A 17,500-nucleotide genomic window follows, 5' to 3' on the forward strand; every position below is an offset into this window, starting at 1 on the left:
GGTGGTAATCTAGTTATGGACTCCATTATGCCTGCAGTTTCCTGCCTTCCCCCTGGTCACACATGTTTAAAAGTGCATTAGAGCCGTAATGGAGTGCGTCAGAGGGCTCCGTGGAGCCGGCGCTGTGGGGGCCCTGTGGCTCTGAGGATTATTTATCTGAGGCTGGCAAATAAGACGGGGGGAGCGGAGTGACGCGATATGGCCCATCCGTCAGGGCCACGTTATCTCCACAGGAAAATCCCGCTCACCAAACCTCGCTCTCAAACAGAGACCAGTCACAAGGGGGTGTGTGTGAGGTTGTGTGTGTGTGAGTGGGTGTGTTTTTGTGTTTGTTACTGTAGCAATGACTTCCACAGAGCACATTTTGCATTATGCATTCAAACACGCAGCACTAATAAGCAATATGCACACAAACATACGCACACATACACGCACTCACACACACATACAGTACAGATTTGCATGAACACATAAGTTGCATTGCTCAGACTCTGGACTGCATGACAATGGTTTGCTTTTCAACTTTAAGTGCATCTAAAAGTACCCATGTGGATTCACACACATTTCTTTTGCTATCAAGCTGTGAGAACAAAGTGTTTTTAAATAAGTTTGGCAAAATATAGAAATGAACATATTACTAAATGAATAATTTAAAAATCAAAGCCTTTCTCGAATACCCAACATGTAAAAGATTGGGGTCCTGAAATGTAATTTTTGGTTCTGCATGAGGCCAGGAGAACATAATGGTCTCGGTTCTGGAACCTGTCATGTCGAATTCTGATTAACTGATTCAAACTCAATAATTTGAAACAAACAAGAATTTGGACAAAGTGAAAGAATACTTAAGATGTGTAATGCATGTGTAATGCAATCTAGACTGCGTCTTGAGCATTGTGTGTAGTTCATGAAGAAAGTTGCCATAACCTGCCGTTGCTCAGCTTTTGTACCCCTTCAAGTAATCTTCACTTGTTTGTGTAAACTCAGAATAGAAGGAAGATCCTATTTCTCCTTCACTACAACTAGGTAATACCTAGCTAGTGCTCAGGTCTCATTCTATTGACTCCCTGTGACCTCGCTGACCGGCATCTCTAGGCTCCAAGTCCTTATGGGTTTTACTATTTTAGGTCTATACTGTCAGGTTACAGCTCATTTCCTTGTCCAGCATAAAATAAAGACACTACAAACCATCACTTAGAGATGGTCATGAGCTGCCTCAGGGGTTCCTGTCCCAAGATGCCTCCTAAAATGGGTCCCAAAGACGCCTGGATCAGTCAAAGGGTCTATCAAGGCTCCCTAAAGATGGCTATAGAGAGCCGAAGTCCCGCATTTTCTGTTTGCCTCCATGGGACCTATCTTTCAAAAAATTTTGAACGCTAGTCTATGGCGAAAAAGAAATTATTTTCTGGTCCCGGTTGACTTGTGCCTTGAATTACCCATATGATGTTTGTCAATTTTAAAGACAATTTTTCATGTAAAGACATTTGCAGTTTGTTTCGTAACTATTGAATTACAACATTGTGAAAGATCGTAATTCCAACGACTACAAACCCATCAGTCGCGCTAGTGACGTTAGCTCATTCACAGCCACACTAGATTGTACAAGCATACCAGCAACAGGTCTTAATTGGGCTTTCCTTGCCGATGAAAATACCATCAGAGGATTAAACACATCAGGTAAGTTGTATTCGTCCATAGACTGTACATTAGATACTGTTAAGTGACATAGCAGGCAGCAAGATGCAACCGTTAACTAGCATAACAGCTAATCTTATCGTTTCATTACGTTGGTGACGTACATCGTTCGAGACAAGAGATGTAGTCCACTGAGCGGATTCTCACAAAACCAACATAACTTTTGAAGTCTATCGAACAACAGTACTTTCTTGACGTTTAAAATTATCTTTGAAAAATTCACACACATCATATGTGAAATTCGTGGCACAATTCAAACTGGACCGAAAAATAATTGTTATCGCTTCATTAACTCCCGTCATATTTTTTTGAAAGATAGGTCCCTTGTAGGGGAAGTAAAACGGAAGTCACTGGGACGCTCTATAGACAGATGCCCCCCTTACCAATCAGCTGTCTCAGTCCCTTTAAGAGTGTCATGTTGTTCCTGGAGGGCTAGAAGATATTTTGTCTGCTCCATTTGTAAAGCACATCGCTTTGCAATGGCACACACAAAAAAAAGACATAGACTTAGACAAACTGATGTGGGTGACAGGCTGTGATCAAATGTAACAGTTCATCTTTTCCCATGTTCTCTTTGCCATTGCTAACACTCAAGCCAAAGCACACTTACATTCAAACCCTTCACGGTCACGGTTGGATGAGCCTCATCTATTTTCTTGTCCAAAGAGTTGCTCAAGCAGACCACTCTATTTAGTGTAGCTAATATGGTGTATCCCTCGTGGACAAAAAACACTGTAAAGAGAAAAGGTATTGACCTTTGAATGCCCTTGAAATGTTACACACGGTGAACTTACACAGAGTGAAGTGACAAACAAGTAACAAGTACAAACAAACTGTCTTGTAGGCATGCCTGTACATTTAAAGCCTGTACATTTTGAGATGTTTACTTTTTCATGGTGTACTAAAGCACCAATGGTAATGTTAAACTTTTAACTCTACTTTTTTGTGGGAAGAAAAAGCAGTGTGGCACACTAAAAGTGACCCTAACTATACCTATTGTTTCATAAGGGATAGCAACACCCAGATTTGCCATTCATTTTAAAAGTTGGCACTCCGGTTCAAACTCGGTCATCTGACAAGTCACTTTGTTGAAGAACTCAGATGCTACACAGTGGAGAGAATTATTAGTATCTGCCTGTCGAGTTTTTTTCCTACCTTTTTATTTATTTATTTTCTGGTCACATCAAAGGCTGTATGGAAATAGCAATGATGTAGCAAGCGTCTGTTTAGAGGGCCTGATGAAAGAGGTGCGTGTTATGTAAGAACAGGAGGCCTATGATGGATGCATCTGGGTCCGCAGTTGGATTTGTGTGTATACTGTATGTGTGTGTGTGTGTGTGTGCACTTCAGCCGTGCCTACTTGTCAGGGTTCGAACCGGCAACCCTCCGGTTACAAGTCCGAAGCGCTAACCAGTAGGCCACGGCTGCCCCATAAAGGTGTGGCGGAATCAGGCAGACGCTCATTATTCATCAACGAGCTCAGACCTCTGATGAACACTTCTCCACACGCAGACACACACACACACACACACACACACACACACACTAAGAGCTCGAAACCCTTGCAACAAAAGACGCTCACGCAAAACATCAGACGGGAGTTATTTTCCGCACTCTGTAGCCATTACGTAAAATAACCCACACAGTTTCTCATGCTAACTGAGCTTCAGCATCTAAGGGCTGTCTGTATGGTGTCAGATAGCAAAGTCATTCCCAGTAATCTTGGTGTTGTAGGATTCTCTGGTTGTTGCGTTGTGTTTTAGTTCTAATGTTTGTACTGAAGATGGCTCAAGATGGTCAATAAAGCTTGACGGCGGGATCAGGATCGGCGATTAGATGATGATTTATTGTAGATGGTACAATAATGAATAACAGAACACAGGCTAAGTCTCGAACAGTAAAACTGTGCAGAGTCTAACAGTTGTGGTTGTTATTAGAAGCGGCTACTGAGCCTTCCGACAGAAGATGCTCCTCGGGTCACTTCCTCGATCCGTCTCAGAGTCAAAACCTAAGACAAAGCCTGTTATACTAAAACATACAAACGTCAATCATGCCAACGTGGCAGGTGCCAACCAGTGTACAAAACCCGGCCCTGGCCAGATGGAGATACTAGCCCGAATAGGCAGACATGCTGTCTCCCTCGGCCCATGTTATCACTGATGTTCCTCGGATGTTCCTAAACATCGGCCTGTGACCTTCCTGCTGGTACACAGGCCTAAGGCACAGTTATGTACAATAATATGGACCTCTCCCCGTTGTATACTACACACAGAAGTAACATATGAACACATCAGAATACAGTAAGAATACCCTAGAATTCTACAGTGTCAAATTAACTGTCACAGTGTTTTTGTATCGACTGTTGATGGGTTAATTGGCATGTCCCACATTAGCTGGGGTTTGTTTTCTTGACCATGATGTGTTGAGGATGTACAGTATATGGCATTCACAATGATCTTAAGTGCCTATATTGGTTTGAAGCATCTGAATTGTGATTGACTGATGGAAAACATGTCTATTTTTGTCCTCACTCTTCAAAGGTATTTGTTTGTAGCGAATAGTGATCGATATATCAAAGCAACAGGACATAACAGGAACCAGGTGACACAGGTTCTTGAGCATACCTCAGAGGTCACCAAAGGTCACTATTTTCCAGTGTCTCAGCTTTCTCCTTGACTGTGCTCAGCAGCACCTCTGCAGGTTGAGTTCAGGGGCTTTTAAAGCAGTATTACCATCACTGGTGCTTGCTTTCCCATAACAAAAAAGAACCATAGGAATCGTATAGTATTTTGGGACACAATATTACACTAATTATGGTATACTTTGCCTTGAAAAAGTAAATACCTGGATGCAGCAGAATTTACAACTTAATCAGAACAAGACTGAGATTATTTTATTTGGGAACAAAGAGGATTGAACACAAATGTGACTACTTAGAATCTAAAGCACTTACACCTACTGTAGAACTCAAGTAAAAAACGTGGGAGTCATCTTAGATGGGGACCTGACTATGAATGATCACATTTAAAGCATTACTAAATCAGCATTCTGGCATCTCAGAAACATAGCTAAGATTAGAGATTTTGTTTCTAGACAGGATTTAGTAAAGCTTATTCATGCTTTCATATCCCGTAGGGTAGATAATTGTAATGGTCTCCTAACTGGCCTCCCCAAGAAGTCCATTAGACAGATTCAATTATTTCAAAACACTGCTGCTAGACTATTAACCAAGACTAAAAAGAGAGATCACATTACACCCATTCTTAAATCTTTACATTGGCACTAAGTTAATTTCAGAATTGATTTCAAGGTTCTACTTCTAATATATAAGTCACTGAATGGACTTACTTGGCCTCAAATATTTTTCTGAAATGCTTCCCCAATATACACCGGGTAGAGAGCTTAGATCTACTGGAACTTGTCAATTAATAGTCCCCATAATTAATACCAAGCAAGGAGAAATGGCATTTAGCTATTATGCCACACAGTGCTGTAATCAGCTTCCAATAGATATTAGTTTTTAAATGTAGAGTGTTTTAAAAAGAAACTCAAACTATTTTGTATTTTTATCTATATTTTAATTTAATTTTATTAATTTATTTTTATTTATTTTTTAAGTACTATTCAGTTTTATTTTCCCCCTCGATCTATTTAATTATTTTATTAATTAGTATTATTATTACTGTCATTATGTTTATTTTATTTTTAAGCACATTGAGGGACATCCTACTGTATGTATGATAATGTGCTATATAAATAAACTTGAACTTGAACTTAATAATATATTATAGGAATCTTATAGTATTTTGGGACACACTACTGAAAGACTACGGATTGTTTCACAACTTGTAACACTGTGTCAAAATGGTGGACACAGGGTATTTTGTCATCTCTTCCCTAGGTTTAAAATTCATGGAATTCTGTATTTTTTTTGTGAAACACGGACAATAACACCATCAATAAGGCATCTGTAACACTGCACTCTTCGTTCTCTGTTTCTCTCTTTTCTAGATTTCCCACTCGGAATGGGAGCACAAGCGGGGGTCCAGAGGATCCCAGGTAATCTCCATCTCCCTGTACCCTCACACTACGCTTATGGAATCATGTTGACATGCTCTAGAATCATGTCATGTTAGCATGTTCTGGAATTGTGTCATGTTGACATGTTCTAGAATCGTGTCATGTTGATATGTTCTAGAATCGTGTCATGTTAATATTTTCTGGAATTGTGTCATGTTAACATGTTCTAGAATCGTGTCCTGTTGATATGTTCTAGAATCATGTCATGTTGACATGTTCTATAGAGGCCCTGACAGTGTCCTGTGTGGCCTGCATCTCCTCATCAGTCCTAGCATGTGTCCATTCTGCTGCCCCTCCTGTGTGTGTGTGTGTGTGTGTGTGTGTGTGTGTGTGTACATATGTGTGTGTGAGCCCATGATTCGGTGCATGTCTACGCCATCGTGGAGACATTCCTCACAGTCTCCGAGCTGGAAACGCACAGTCATAAAACATGCATGACACCCTCTTTCCTCTCCTGAGTGGAATAGCGTGTTTTGTGGAAACCTGACATGAGTGCAGAGAGCCCAGCCTGCCCAGGCTCCTCACATGAGAGCCGTCTGGCCTGGGGTGATGAGAACAGGGCTTGGGGTGGCCTGGGGTGGGTTGGGGTGGGCTGGGGTGTGTTGGGGTGTGTTGGGGTGGGCTGGGGTGTGTTAGGGTGGACTGGACTGGGCTGGGGTGATGAGAACAGGGCCTGGGGTGGGCTGGGGGTGGGTTGGGGTGGGCTGGGGTGTGTTAGGGTGGACTGGAGTGGGCTGGGGTGATGAGAACAGGGCCTGGGGTGGGCTGGGGGTGGGTACAGTGGAGGGTTTACACCATCAGTCCTCTTCATGCCTGCGATTGACCTGTTTCCGCTGGAGATAATGTACTGAGGTGTCACACAATCCCCGGAGCCCAAACTTTACCCGGCACACAATGAAACAAAGGCCCCCGTGCTGGCATGGCCTGTGTCTTAGTGTACCCTTTGTAATCAAGAGGATATCCTCCCGTTGGGGACACGACTGGGTGGGTGGGGGGGGGGGGGGGGGGGGCACTGTGTGCTGAACTCTCACCTTCTCTGTGGCTCTGGTTGTAGATCTGATGCTTGCTCTGTGGAAGCTGGGCACATGACAAGACAAATAGACAGTCAGCAGAGCTTACAGACAAACTCTGTACACACTCCGCAAATGGACTGTTTGGGACAAGAGATTTTAAATAAACACTCTTCAGCTGCAGCTTTCACCTTGATCATCTGTGTGATTTCAATATCATAGAGAAGCTCAGAAGTATCTTTTATCTTTATTTCTCCACTACTCACGCATATGAGCTCTATAAATACATAGTAAATATTTACATGGCTGTAAAGGTGAGGGAGGAGGAGTCATTAGTGACCCACTTAGCGGTGCCGGTTGTTTCTGCTCAAGGTCGTGAGGGGAGCACATTCGCACTGATTGATGAATGGTGATGGCTAACATTTTGACTGTTGAGCCCACTTGGAAGTTATTTAGTTAGAAATCTGGGATTCGTCAGGGGAATCTTGTAAAAGCCTCGACTGACAAGATGTTTAAGAAGTGGAGGCTGGTCTTGCGCTGTCGCATCTCCTGGATGTTTTTCCTTCAGCTCCTTTCTCTGAAGCGGCCCCGCATCAGAGAAAACCAGCTGCCTGTCGGACGTGTAAATCATGTCGTCTTTTCCAGAGCCATTGACCAAAAGGATTTATTGATTTCAGCCGGAGCCAGATATGCCAACAAGCACACATTAGAAGGGTCATTTTCCCCAACCGCAGTTTTATTACAAAGATTGTGGTGGATGTTTTAAGTTACAAATCTAAGGAAAGTTCCACGCAGAGAATATTTATAGAAGGTACTGAAAACATTGGGGCTGCTGGAATGTTACCTGCGGAGAGAGCCTCCATCAGGAAAAGCACGTGTTGCTCCAGATTTCACGGCCCCGCGCTGATTCATGATGGAAAGGCTGGGATCCACCAAATTCGTCGAATAGCCAGAGTTCCAGGGAGTAGCCAGCCGATGGCTGTGAATGTGGTCAATGTGCCAAGAAGGCTTTCGAAAACACAGACAGGCTGTAAACCATTATCACCACAGAAAGAGCCTGACAAAGACATCGAGAGAGCCAAGAGACAGTGGAAATTAGCATATGAATAAACATCATGTTGCTATTAATAACGTGGTCTGATTCCATGTTCCGGGCATCGTCATGTTCTGTCTGCCTTGAGAATTAGATTGAACAGTTGTAAAAGTAGCAGGAAAAGAAGAATATGTAAATGTACTGCCAATCCCCTATCAGTAACATGTGTGCAGAATCAATCTTTATTGATTCCTCATCCCTAACATTGTAGTGTCATATAGTCAGTCAAATAGTCAATCAGACATCAGAAATGACCAAAAGGTGGACAATGAGTTTAGCAGCTCTAGACGTAGTGTGCTCGTAATGAAGCCGAGCGATTGGTCGTGCTAGTGGCCTAAGATGTGGCCAGGTCTCTGACATGGTTACGTTTACCCAAATGTGTAGGGTCGGAGGTCAAGCGTTTAAGGTCGGTGGTCATGCGTGTAAGGTCGGAGGGGTGAGCAGGGGGGATGTGATGAGGGGATAAGACTCTGTAAAACAGTCTGCACAGTTTTAAAGTGCTATCTGTCTCTGTTGGATCTGTGTGTTTTGCTGAATTTATCATTTATTATCTATAATCCTGTTGGATTTGTTTTAATCCAAATGTTGCTTCAGCACAGTTCCACACTGCCCAGTAACTAACGCTGATCTTGAAAGGATTGGAATCACAAAGACACTGGCATGCCACAGGCTTTGTAAGTCTTTTTCTCGCAGCGTTGGTGTTATGCTGATGGACTGGACCTCTCTATCCCTCAATCTTCACTTACAAGAGGTCCTCTCCCTACACTCCGCCCGGAGAAAAGTGCTTTGGAATAAGGGAACGTTTTGAAAGGAATGCAGAGTTCAGCAACTCTGGCAGACTGTCTGCTGTCTGGTTTGGTGCTGCGCTCTCCTCTCCTCAGCACACCCGTGTGTGTGTGTGTGCGTGTGTGTGTGTGTGTGTGCGTGTGTGTGTGTGTGTGTGTGTGTGTGTGTGACTGTGGCACGGTTGCTCTAGATTGCCTCTGAATGCCGGTCAGTGGAGAACTCCTCGGGTTGCATTTTTTACTGTTCATTAATGTCACTCTACAGAGGGTTTCTCTACTACAGTATTTCCAGTAGAAGCCTTCATTTATGTAAGTGTGGGTGTGAGTGTGGGTGGATGAAGCATACATGTACGTTTACATTTACATTTATTCATGTAGCAGACACTTTTATACAAAGCAACTTTTCAAAATGAGGAATTACATTCAAACTACATTGCAAAGGAGACCTTAGGGTAACAATAATCCTACTACTACAATGAACAATGCTACAAGTGGATAAGAGCTCAGAAGGTTATGTACCAGTCAAGGTGAGGTCTAAGACGATATTGAGAGATTGAAAAAGGAGGTAGAAGGAAGTACTTATACTTACTTACAGTATGTAAGGGATAAGGTATAGGTCATTATCGGGAAAATAAGTCCTGACAGGGCGAATGGGACCCCGATGCACTATGGGGTCTTGTTTCGCCCTGAAGAGAGTTGTTTTCCTGATAATGACTGGCGTTCTATACATTATCCTGCTTATTATCTGGCTACTTGCCAACAGAAGAAAAAGAAACTTCACATGATATGTCTCTTTGCATTTATTTGTTACCGTTCCGTTGTGGCTTTTGTTGACAAACACATAGTTCACAACACACGCTGAACTTGAATCAAACATTCACAACACAGCTGATCAACTGTCTGCTTTGTGTGTGTTCTGTTTGTGTGTGTTCTATATGTAATGTACGTGTGTGTGTGTGTGTGTGTGTGTGTGTGTGTGTGTGTGTGTGTGTGTGTGTGTGTGTGTGTGTGTGTGTGTCTGTATGTAGTGTACGTGTGTGTGTGTTTGTTTGTTTGTGTATGTGTGCGTGTGTGTGTGTCTGTGTGTGCGTGTCTGTGTCTGAATCTGTGTGTGTGTGTGTGTGTGTGTGTGCGTGCATGTGTATGTGTGTCTCAGTGCAATCTTTAATCACCTCCTGTTTTTCATCATCATGGTTCAAACTAAAACCTTATCATCATTTCACATGGTCATAATTTTGAAAAAATGATTCTTTATCACTTTTGTGTGTGTAGTGCTTTCTCCTTCTTCTCTTTCCTCTTATCTCATCCCTCTATCTCTCTGTCTGTTTCTGAAGTCTCTCATCCCTCTATCTCTCTGTCTGTTTCTGAAGTCTCTATGAAACATGAGGAGAGGAGAAGTGAACGAAAACAAGCCGTCCTCCCTGTGGACAGTATGATTGGGTACTTAGGGTTCAATTGCCTTGACCTCTCGGTGTGCTTAATGACCCTTTTACTCCTTCTGATTAGTTTTGATCTGTCCCTCTACTTTTTAATAAAACGTTTAGATTTTTTCCCTCCCTTGGTTCATATGTTTTGTGTCTTGCTGATTATTTGACCTCACACACACACTGAAAATGCCATTGTGTGTGTGTGTGTGTGTGTGTGTGTGTGTGAGAGAGAGAGAGAGAGAGAGAGAGAGAGAGAGAGAGAGAGGGAGAGAGAGAGAGATGTTGCTGAATGTGACTAGAGGGAGTTCACATATAAGAAGCAGCTGTAATGTGATAGATATTTGTTGAGTCAAGACTGGACCTCAGGGCCAAAAACATGGTTGAGCTCCAACAGAGGATGCACAGTGCTTTATAGTGGATAGGAATAATGAGGATTTTCATATTTGTGTGTGTGTGTGTGTGTGTGTGTGTGTGTGTGTGTGTGTGTGTGTGTGTGTGTGTGTGTGTGTGTGTGTGTGTGTGTGTGTGTGTGTGTGTGTGTGTGTGTGTGTGTGTGTTTGTGTGTGTGTGTGTGTGTGTGTGTGTGTGTGTGTGTGTGTGTGTGTGTGTGCCTGTCAGCACTCATGAGTGTGTTCATTTGTGTCTGTAGTGAGGGGGGAGGCTTTTTCAAACCGGCCTTTATTGCCCACTACTGTGGCTTGTTTACTTAGAGAATCAAATCTCGTCCATAAATAAGGCCCTGGGGCCCTCTGGTTCACTCAGCAGAAAGGGAAGCAGTGCTGTGAGTCTTGCTCTACTGTTGCACTGTACAGACTCCATCTGCCTCCAAGGCTGCAGACTTTACGTATGATTGACATGATATTTTTCTTTTTTACAAAAATACAGCCATTGGCAGCATGTGATGCACTCATACCATGCAAATGGAAATCAAACTGTATGTAATTGTGAGAAATTATACTGAAGCACTTAAGTGAAAGTGGGAGTTAAGACAAATCTGTTAACAGTAAGAGAAAGTCCATTTGAATGCAAACAATATGTCAAATGTGACAAGTAATCATTAAATACTTATAAATACATAAATACATAAAAGTTTTCCGTCAAGAAGGCAGCAAAAATTGAAATAGGTGGAACAAAACACATTGGAACACAACAAGAAGCCAGAAAAATGCTTGCGCTTCACATGTTGTGAAGTGAAGACTCTGTGTATGTTGTGAAGTGAAGACTACTCTATGTGTATGTTGTGAAGTAAAGACCGTGTGCATGCTGTGAAGTGAAGACTGTGTGTATGTTGTGAAGTGAAGACCGTGTCTATGTTGTGAAGTGAAGACTCTCAAGTCAAGTCAAGTTTATTTATATAGCGCATTTCATACACAGAGATCCTTCAATGTGCTTCACATAAACAAAAGCAAACAGTAATAGCAAATAAAAGCATAGAAGGGCAATAGTCAAAGATCATAATAAAAAAGAAAACATAAATCGCACAAGGTAAAATCATTTAAAAATAAAGAATAATTAAAAAAACAAAATAAAAGACACAAGGTAGAATAAAATAAAGGCAGATTCAGAATAGTTTGGTCTTAAGTCTAGATTTAAAACTGGCTACAGTTGGGGCTCAGGTTTTTGTCCTTAGACCTGAGAGGTCAAGAAGGTGTGTACTGCTGAAGCATGTCTGATAGGTATTTAGGTCCTGCTCCATTTACTGATTTATAAAGAAGCAGTAGTGCTTTAAAGTCAATTCTGTGACTGGAAGCCAGTGCAGGGACTTTGGAGTAATGTCGTCAGTTCTTTTAGTTTTTTATGAGAACCCTATAGTTGCTGCATTTTGTATCACCTGAAGCTGTTTGATAGTCTTTTTAGGAAGGCCTGTGAAAAGCCCATCGCAGTAATCAACCCTGCTGGAGATAAATGCATGAAGGAGTTTTTCTAATGTGTGTGCATGCTGTGAAGTGAGGACTGTGTGTATGCTGTGAAGTGCAGACTCTGTGGATGTTTTGAAGTGAGGACTCTGTGTAGTTCAGAGGTGAAGAGACTGTGTAGTTCGGAGGTGAATACTCTGTGTAGTTCGGAGGTAAAGGCTCTGTGTAGTTCGGAGGTGAAGACTCTGTGTAGTTCGGAGGTGAAGACTCTGTGTAGTTCGGAGGTGTGGTTTCACATCCTCAATACGGTTCTGCGCTGACCTCTGTGAGAGCCTCAGATTGTCACAGTCATGACTGATGTTTCCACAAACCCGCTTTACGGCCTGTGGCTTACAGTAAAGCGAGCGAGTAGCGCTCTAGCAGATGTCTGGAACCCTGACGCTGTGTGATGGAGGAGGCTGGACCGGCGTCTAACACAAATGGCGTGCGTCCATGTGTCCGCCCAGCCCTGTTTGTGCGAAGGAAGCCCAGCGCCCAGCTGCAGCAGCTTTATGAGGCTTCATGAGTGTCCAAATATTCGAACCATGGGGGGGGGGGGGGGTTGTAGTGATCGGAATGGAGTTTAATTTACATTTCACATTTATTCATTTAGCAGATGCTTTTATCCAAAGCGACTTTCCAGGAACATTCCAAAATAACATTCAAGCTACAGTGCAGAGGAGACCTTACTGTAGCTAGCAATAAATACTACAGCAATATATAGTGCTAGTTTCACACAGGAAGCAGCCTGAGGCTGTATGGCAAGCCTTTTAACTTTTAAACGCTAAGTTTAACATTGTAGATATCAACAACGTCAGTCTAGCTGTTAAATGTTAAAATGGCTTGCCATAGAGGCTGCCCAGTGGCCGTCCCGTCCTGTCCCAGAGTGGATAAGTGGCTGCCGCTTGTATTACGTCATGCCGCAGGTAAAAGTGATCTTTATTTAGTTATTAAGTTGGCTTCATGTCTTTTAGAGGAAATACCAGGCCTATGCAGTGATTGTCCTTTTAAGTGTGCAAGGTACTGACTGTCCTTTTAAGTGTGCTAGGTAGTTTCCTTTTAAGGGTGCTTGGTAACGTAGTTATTATGTAAATTAGATTTTTTTAACCGTTTTTGTTCATGTGCTACTTCACCTTTACAAGAACATGATGACAAAGCAATTATACATGTTTTTACTTAATTAGTGCAAATATACACTCTTTGCATTATTTAGTGAGAGCTAATTTGCATATGGGTATCATTTTGTTGACTAATTTGCATGCAAGAATGGGTCTGTGAAGAAATATTCGTACTGTTACAAATATTGTTTTCACACTGTGTTGTAACTGATCTTCCCCTCCAGTTGTCCACTTAATTTAGTAATAGTAAAACAGAAACTTAGAAATAGTATACAGTAATAGTTAATATCCAATTTTTTTATATCACGCATAGTTAATGAGCTATTTTGCATATTTTGACTAAATAGCAGAAATAAAGGGTATGGATTGTCCCACTTATGTTTCGTTGACATTTTATGATTAGAAGAATAGAAGAATATTCTATCTCTTTCAGGTGTAAAGTTATCTGCAGTGTAAATTCTGGTCATGTTTATATTAGTAAATTTACATAAATAATGCGAATATAACAAAAATGCCTCATAGTAAGCACATAGCAAGCACTTACAGCCCATTTTTTCAGTGATCAAATGTTTAATGTTGTCCTGCAGATCTTTCATCAGATAAGCTTCCATATCCTTCACTTTCCTTTCGATCAATTTCAGAACATCCTCAGTAACATTATGGGCTCTAATATGACAATCAAGACGCAAAGCCTATTCAAATTGTACACTCAAGTTTTTCGCCATGCGCGTCTCTTTTATTGAACAATGCGCTCAGGGGTGTGACAATTAACGACCTAAGGTGTGGCCTGGTGCAAGATCTAAAAATCGCTATCGTACACTATCTAAAAAGCATTGCACCACTGACCAAGAAAAATCTGGTCTTTAGTGAGGCGCATATGGAGCACAGCTGAAGACGCACTGTCACGAGATGTAAGCAGCAACTCCTCTGCAGGATAAATGTCCTTTAAATGTCCTTTTGTTTTTTTTGTTCAGTCATTCGAACATTATTGGGGTAAGTGTTGCTTTTTTCAGGCTATGTGTTCGATGGTAACCCATTGTCAGTCAATAGTGAAAGTTATTAACTGTGTATAACTGTTTAGTCTTTGACTACGACATCACGATGAAGTAAGTTTCACTTTGCCAATGAGTTCAAATAAAAGACGAATGCAGATGTGTGTAGGCTATACTCTGATAGGTTTTAGTATGGTTTAGTGAAATACCTGTTCCATACGGTGTAGTGTGCAAGCAGATTCCTTCAACTGCGTCGCTGACTATCAAAATACCGATGCGCTGTTTGAAGTTGCGCTGCTTGCTGTTAACGGGAATGACAGATGTCATTTTCATTGGTTTAAAGGATGTTACACCCAAACCACACCCATGACTGATTAAGAAACATAAGACCAATCTTTTTGCTCTAGGCGACGATGTTTGATAACAAAACCACCCCCAATGTGGACTGGACAAACCCAGTTTAAGCTATTTGCCAGTGACCATCTGTTTTAGATCGCCAAAATATAGCCCAATATTTAATTTTTTCCATTTCTTCTCTGTCTAGTGTAGTCTCTGAGCGGCTGTAAGGGAAGGCAAATGACAGGTAGCAGCTTCCATGGTAGTATACATCCACAGCAAACACATCAAATGATTGTCCACTCAAAAGAAGACTTAGGGCCCTATCTTAAAGATCGGAAACAATAAAAGTCTATCAAATGCAAAACGCAAGGAGCTTTGTGGGCTGATCTCGGGGGCTGTTGCTATTTTACCGCTGGGATAAATTACTCTTGTGCCCGACGCAAATCTAAAATGGGTTGGTCTGAAGTAGCTACATTACTCATGCATGACTCATTACATGCAATAAACCAATTAGAGCGTCATCTCACATTTCCTTTAAAAGCAGGCGTGCTTGTCCCATGGCGGATTGCTATTATAATGGCTGATTTGCCAGGTGCACACCAGGAGTGGTTCACAAGCGATGAGACCGACGTTCTCATCAGGGCCGTAAAAGACAGAGAAGTGGCATTGTATGGGGATGGGAGAAACCCACCCAAATTAGCTTTGGTTAAATAGGCATGGGAGGAAATTGCCACAATTGTTTCCATGGCTGGCATTTTTGTTTTTGACAACATGTAAATAAAGAAATGTCACAAAGACATACTTTCCGATGTTTTGAGCTCACTGTCACTGAATCACAAGGACAGAGTTCTCACGAAAGCACAATCTGAATTGTCTCTGCGAGACACTCTGGCAACGAGTAATGATGCACGTTACTTTTACCCCTTGCATGGCGAGGAACCAATCACGTCGGTGTTGATGACGAAAGTGCCACAATGAATCAGTCAGTAAACATTGGTAGTAGTGTTATCCAATTGCGTGCAGTGAGATTTTCAAATGCATGCTTGGTGCCACCCCTCGAGTTGGGCCATTTTCATTATTTGTGGCCAGACCCTTAATCTTTTTAGATTACCAGGGTCTGGATTTTACAGATTAGTAAAGTGCCTCCTGACATATCCAAACACCTGAAGTGCATCTTCAGTATGCCGAATGTTCGTTCAATTACACTGTGTGTTTGGGTGTGTTTTCGATTAAATAGCATTGCCAGGAGATGGCAGACATCTGTCACAGCCTGACGGGTCAGGCGTAGGTTACGCCTACATTCCTCCTCACTGAGGGAGAGATAGGTCTGTCTGGGCCGGCAGACCCTCTCCCTCCCACGTCTAATTCTCTGTCCCAAGATGTACTCCATCTTACTGTGCAATAGAAAAATGATAAGCAAGCGCATCTTAACCAAATTGTGCACACGCTACATTATTGCCAAGCATGCGCCCTTAAAATATATCTGAAAAACGCGCCACTGACTTTAGACTAGGTTTTTCTTGGTCTGTGGCGGAATTGTTTTCTGAAACTGCAAAATAGCACCAGGGAACGTTTGCGCCGGAACACGCCTCCTCTTTTCTCTGAACCGCCCCAGGGAGCACAAGTTCATTCCCTAATTTACCGATGTGCGTCTGTGGAGGGAAAATTCCGCTCTATTCCACTCGAATGCAAAATAGGAATGAAACAAGCGCCAGTGTACAAAGTCATTGTGCACTGAAAATATGACGGCATCAAAAAACTTTTGGCATCAAAGGCATCAAAAAACTTGTCATAAGATTTCTTTGACATGTAAATCATTGCCTCCTACTAGGAAAACGTTACGTTAGTTGGACATACCAGTCTTGATTTGATAGCTAGCAAATTATGCTGATGCCAATACTGGTTGATAGGTACATTTCGTAGAAATTAATGTTGATTACCAATTCTCATTGAATAGTAAAAAATGTTTTCTGTTTTTATTTTAATATTACTGTATACTATTTCTATATACTATTTATTATTACTAAAATCAGTGGACAACTGCAAGGGAAGATCAGTTACAATACAGCCTCAAAACTAGAATCTATTTCTTCACAGACCCATCCTTGCATGCAAATTAGCTCTCACAAAATAATGTACAGAGTGTATATTTACACTAATTAAGTAAAAACATCATGTGTACAACATATGTATATGTATAATATGATGGATACACATATTATCAATACATTTCTTTATTATGCATTTATATATGCAAATTATCTCATTAACTATGCGTGATATAAAAATTTCCCAAGCAGAAATGGATTCTACGCGAAAAAGTACTATAGAATCAATTGAGAAATGTTTGGTAGTGACCTTAATCAGATCGTTCTGGGTTTTGGCCTGTCTAAGAGAAGGAGGTATTGAAAGCAGATGAACAGTGACTGGAGGGTGTGAGGATGGACTGTCTGTATAAGGACACAAGGTGTATCCCCTGTGCTCCGTAGATTTCTTCATATCCACAGAGGAGTGTGTTCAGCTGTTGAAAGTCTGACCCCCCTGCTGTTTATGTTCAGAACATCCAACATCCTAGGGAGCCATGATGTCTTACTTTCATGTCAAACATACACATGCATCCACTCAAACAGACAGACACATGCACACAAGAAGTTCTGTGCCAGCCACCCCACATGTGAGGGTTTTATGGTCATGAGCTATGGGCAGGTCACGACCCACACATGTCAGATCCATTTGGGACTGTTGTCTTAAAGAGCCTCTGTTCTTCTCCGGTCCACCCACCATGGTGACTGCAGAGGCCGTCACAGATCAGGGTCAACACAGACCACCATGGGTCCAGATTGACAAAGACTGTCAGTCTTAGAGCTGCAGGACAAAGCCATCTGAATTCAAAGCCTCTCAAACACACTTCTGTCTCTCACACACACACATACACACTCACACATATACTCACACTCACACACACACACACACACACACACACACACACACACACAGACACACACACAGACAGGTATCGTAAGGCCTCAAAGGTCACAGCCTCTTTCACGCTGCCAACGTAAATAGAAT

The 17,500-nt window shown here is 42.0% G+C and overlaps 1 protein-coding gene across 1 annotated transcript in view; it reads left to right on the plus strand.

Moving 5' to 3' along the window:
• LOC121724304 (cGMP-inhibited 3',5'-cyclic phosphodiesterase A-like) overlaps positions 1–17,500 on the plus strand; it is a 93,311-nt gene that overhangs the window by 37,110 nt on the left and 38,701 nt on the right. Inside the window, exon 2 of the mRNA XM_042110758.1 lies at positions 5,704–5,751. Coding sequence (XP_041966692.1) covers positions 5,704–5,751 — 48 coding nt within the window. The remainder of the gene's footprint in view (positions 1–5,703; positions 5,752–17,500) is intronic.

Source organism: Alosa sapidissima, chromosome 11, assembly GCF_018492685.1.
Source record: "Alosa sapidissima isolate fAloSap1 chromosome 11, fAloSap1.pri, whole genome shotgun sequence".
Taxonomy (NCBI): domain Eukaryota; kingdom Metazoa; phylum Chordata; class Actinopteri; order Clupeiformes; family Clupeidae; genus Alosa; species Alosa sapidissima.